Below are 4,389 nucleotides of genomic sequence, written 5' to 3'. Positions count from 1 at the left end.
TGGATGCATGACAAGGTGCGGTTAGCCTTCCTGACCGCATCCCCACATTGGCAGCCCATGTTCATCTTGGAATCAATAATGACACCAAGATCTTTCTCTGCCTCTGTGCTGACGAGAAGGGAGCTCCCCAGCCTGTAGATATGGTGCTGGTTCTTCCTCCCCAGGTGTAGTACCTTGCACTTGTCAGTATTGAATCCCATCCTGTACTCATCCGCCTACCCCGTAACCTGTCTAGATCTAGTTGTAGCCTGTCCCTCTCCTCCAGTGTGCCCACTTCTCCCCACATCTTAGTGTCATCCACAAATTTGAACAAGGTGTTTTTCACCCCCTCGTCCAAATCGCTGATGAAGATGTTGAAGGGCGCGGGCCCGAGGACCGAGCCCTGGGGGACCCCACTGCTCACATTCCTCCAGGCTGAAAAAGACCCGTCCACCGCCACTCTCTGGGTGTGGACATCTAGCCAATTGGTGACCCATCTGAATGTGTAGGCATCAATGCCAGTTGCCTTATTTCTTAAGGAGGTGAGAGACGGTGTCAAAGGCCTTCCTAAAGTCCAGAAAGGCTACGTCCACCATAACACCTGCGTCCCAGGATTTTGTGACCTGATCATAGAAGGCAACCAGGTTGGTCTGACAACTAGGCATCTCTTGAACAGAGGCATCCAATCTTGTCAGATCAGCCTGTACTTTCATGATGGGAAATAGGTTGAAAACCACCGAATTTATTTCATTTGCAACCTAAGACAGTGCTGAACTGAAGTGTCTAGTGCCACAAATGGGGCCCTCTAACCACCAGATCTGCTGCTCCTTGGAGTGACTTGGTTTTCCACTTCTTCCCACTTCCAGCTCATTTTTTGCTAGTTTTTCTGTAAATTTACTTCCAATTTTCCTGAATTTTTCCTCCTTTATGTCTCTGTACTGCTTACAGTCATTTCCAGAAGGCATGGTGCTCCCAAAAAACCATGGGTCCAACTCATTCCTAGTGATTTCCATTCAGTTCCAGCAGGGATCACTGCTTTCTGGCACATCCTTTCCTGTGCCGCTAGTGATGTTTTGCTAGGCTATGGACTATTAAAAAAGAAAATTAGACCTCTAGTGTTGTCAGTTTACATGAACTGAGGTTTGCCCCTCACTATCCTCTAGCTCGCCAGTGGGAGTTTCTAACATACAAATACGTGGCAGCACAACTTCTTTTCAGACAAGTTTTGGGCAATAGGGGAATGTGCTCAAAACTCCAAGAAACAAAACCTCAGAGTCTATGAAGTTCTATATTCTGGAAACAGACACCATCTAAAGTCTGACACTCGAGAATCCACCAGGATCTCACTGATCCCAGATCTAGAATTCTCCAGAATATCACAAGATCAAAAAATCTAGACCCTATGAAACTCAAATCTTTCCTAGCTCTAGAATTCTTGAGGTCATATAATGATTAGAAATTTCTGTCTCCTATGCATCTTTCTTTTCATGACATTTTTAACTAACATTTATATCAAAATCATTTTCAAAATCACACTCCCTGTATTTTGTTTTACTAAGAATCTAATTTTCACCAAGAAAATAAATTATATATTTTGAGAAAATTCCCAGGAAAACGATGTAATGTATTGTGACATTTTTCACATAAGAGTAGAGCCTTGTAAAATGAAAATCACTGCAAAATATCAGTTTTCCTGTGATCTCACTTCCCTTGTTTTTCAAACTCCTTTGATATTGATAATAAGTTCACGCTGAGTTCTAGTTCCTGTATCGCGCTTTACATTCAAAGATCTCTACAAGCTCTAAGAAAAGGAAAGTATCATCATCTTCATTTTGATGAACTGGAAAAGTGAAGCCGAGAGAAGAGCAATGTCAAGCCTGAGATCAGCAGCAGGCTAGTGGCAGATTTTGGAGCAGATTCTCCATCTGTCTGATGCCCTACACTCTAAAGTGTCTTAAACATTTCTCAGCTCCAAGGAAATGGCCAGGACCAGGTCTCCCTCACAAGGCAGTCACATCAAGTTAGAACCACAAGCTGGGGTTTTCTGGATCAAGCTTCACTGTAAAGCAGAGGAAAGCCTCAGAGAAAGGACATTTTGTGCCCCAAATTTTGCCTGATATCTCTTTCTAATATAAAGCTGGCCCAGTGAAAGATATGAAACAAATCCTGCTTCTCGCATATTCCCTGGACCATCGTGATTACACCAACACTATAACATTACTATTGATATCGAAGCCACACACAAGCCTGGCAAGCAGGAGCTCTCCTTTCTTGTGGTTAACATTGCCAGCTCTAGCAGCGTGCTGCCCTCTGTACATACATGCAATTGAATTGCGATCGCATTCGCGGCTCAGGAATGGCTCAGACAACTGCAGAAGCCTGAGAGCCAGCAGGACTCAGCACTGCAGGTACTGGAGGACCACGTGAACAGTGATTATTTGGGGGCAGTGAAGGAGCCACAGGAGCATGTGTGCATGTCTACCCAGGCAGGCGGTTGTTAGAGGAGGCTCTAATGCTGGCAGTGCTCCATGAAGTAGGCACTTGCCCCAGTTAGGATGAATCCTTCTCCGGGAAGGAGCGCTGAAGAGGAATCCTGGAGGCTGATGCTCTGTCTTCATGTAACAGGCAACACCACACACACAGCAGCAAGACAAGCTTCCTCCACATCCCTGACCTAGAGCTCTTGAGCTCTGGCCTAAAGAAATCCTGCCATTAGAGTGGAGAGGGATGTCTAGGCTCCCTGGCTCATTCGGTCCTTGGCTTTGCTGCTGGTTCTTTCACCTAGTGGCAGTGTGGACTCCTGACCGCTAGGAACTGACTACACCAGGGGCGGGCAATTATTTTGGGCAGAGGGCCGCTTACTGAGTTTTGGCAAGCCATCGAGGACCACATGACAGGTAGCCAGGGACAGGAAAATATTAATTTTATAAATTTTTTAGGGACTGTGCAGGCTGGATAGAATGGCCTGGCAAGCTGCACCCGGCCCGCGAGCTGCATTTTGCCCACCCCTGGAGTACACAGATACTACAGCACAACTACTGAACTAGTTACTGAGAACTGAAAGGCTTGCATATGTGCTATAGATTAACTAGGTGCACAGACGTAATAGAAGCAGCTGGGCCTCTCTCACCTGCACTCTGACCTCTGGAAGATTGACCTTCATGGCCAGCTCCTCCCGGCTGTAGACATCGGGGTAGTGGGATTTCTCGAAGGCCCTCTCCAGCTCATGCAGCTGGTATGTCGTGAAGGTTGTGCGGTTCCTCCGGTGTTTTTTCTTGGGCTGCTCTTCTTCAGTGTTGTCTGGTGTGGTGCCCTCACTGTCCACGCTCTTCCTCAGCTCACTCAGCTCTCCCTCACATTTATTTAGGAACATGCTGGCTTCTGTGAACAGGACAGTAGTTGGGGATTATTTTGGAGCCCGGCTGGGAATGTTACCCTCACAGACAGCTAGAAAGACAGGTCCCTCCATCACAGCATAGGGACAGCGGAAGAAATTTAACACACATCTCTAGCCAGCACCTTCCATTCAAAGGGGTCCCAAAGCATTTTATAAACTAGACTTGCAAATCAATTCATCTGTCACTGAAAAGCAGCTACTTCAGCAGCAGAATAAGCCATGCATGGTGCATAACTGTACAAGAGATGAAGGACAGTATGTGACGAAGAATTTTGTATCTACAGGCTGGTCTGCATACACATATTGGTTAGAAACTACACATTTCTGAGAAGCTATACTGGCTCAGTCACCATTATGTCATTAAAACTGTAGGCACCCCAGGGGCTTGTAGTGAATTAACATTTTAGCAATATAAAAACAGGGTGCAGGTCGGTCCTAACTGAAATTTCATGGAGGATTTTGGACAACTGTCTGTCTGGACAAAGAGGCCAATCCTCCTGCCCTTGGAAACAGTGCTATAGTTACTTTTCATTGACCAAAAGGTGATTCTCCCTACCAGGGGAAGATCTAGGATTTTGAAAAAGAGGGTGTAGATGGTGTGGTGTATCATCCCATATAACACAACACATTTTTTCTTCAGGCAAAAAGAAATCAGAAGATTTACTAATATGTTTGGGGCCTAAGATTTAAGACTGAAGTGAAAACAAACATAATTGAAGTGGAATGCTTTAAAAATGGTTTACAAGGCTGTGAAATAGGAGCTACATTACCAGGCGCAACTAATAGACAGAAGAACTGCAGAAGAAAGGCTAGCTTGATTAGTGGAACCTCAAGATCATTAAAAAGGAGAGAGGGTCGTTAACACCTGTGGAATGAAGAATGTAGAAGGAATCAGGTAGATTTTAATGACTCCCTCCTTGCTGCCTGACTAGAAATGCTGCTGCCACTGTCAGGCAGTTGGTTTTGAACTTTGGATGGAGCAGGACTCAAAGCAGGGTGCCGCAGCACTAATG

At 45.5% G+C, this 4,389-nt stretch overlaps 1 protein-coding gene across 1 annotated transcript in view; it reads right to left on the bottom strand.

Moving 5' to 3' along the window:
• RAX2 (retina and anterior neural fold homeobox 2) overlaps positions 1-3,352 on the bottom strand; it is a 15,586-nt gene extending 12,234 nt beyond the window's left edge. Inside the window, exon 1 of the mRNA XM_019513698.1 lies at positions 3,110-3,352. Within this exon, the coding sequence (XP_019369243.1) occupies positions 3,110-3,352 (243 nt within the window). The remainder of the gene's footprint in view (positions 1-3,109) is intronic.
• Between the last annotated feature and the right edge of the window lie 1,037 nt (positions 3,353-4,389).

The sequence above is a fragment of the Gavialis gangeticus genome, unplaced genomic scaffold (assembly GCF_001723915.1).
Source record: "Gavialis gangeticus isolate Ggan-Ray unplaced genomic scaffold, GavGan_comp1, whole genome shotgun sequence".
NCBI classification, from domain to species: domain Eukaryota; kingdom Metazoa; phylum Chordata; order Crocodylia; family Gavialidae; genus Gavialis; species Gavialis gangeticus.
The sequence above is the reverse complement of the archived record's forward strand: the minus strand, read 5'-3'. Positions and strand labels throughout refer to the sequence as shown.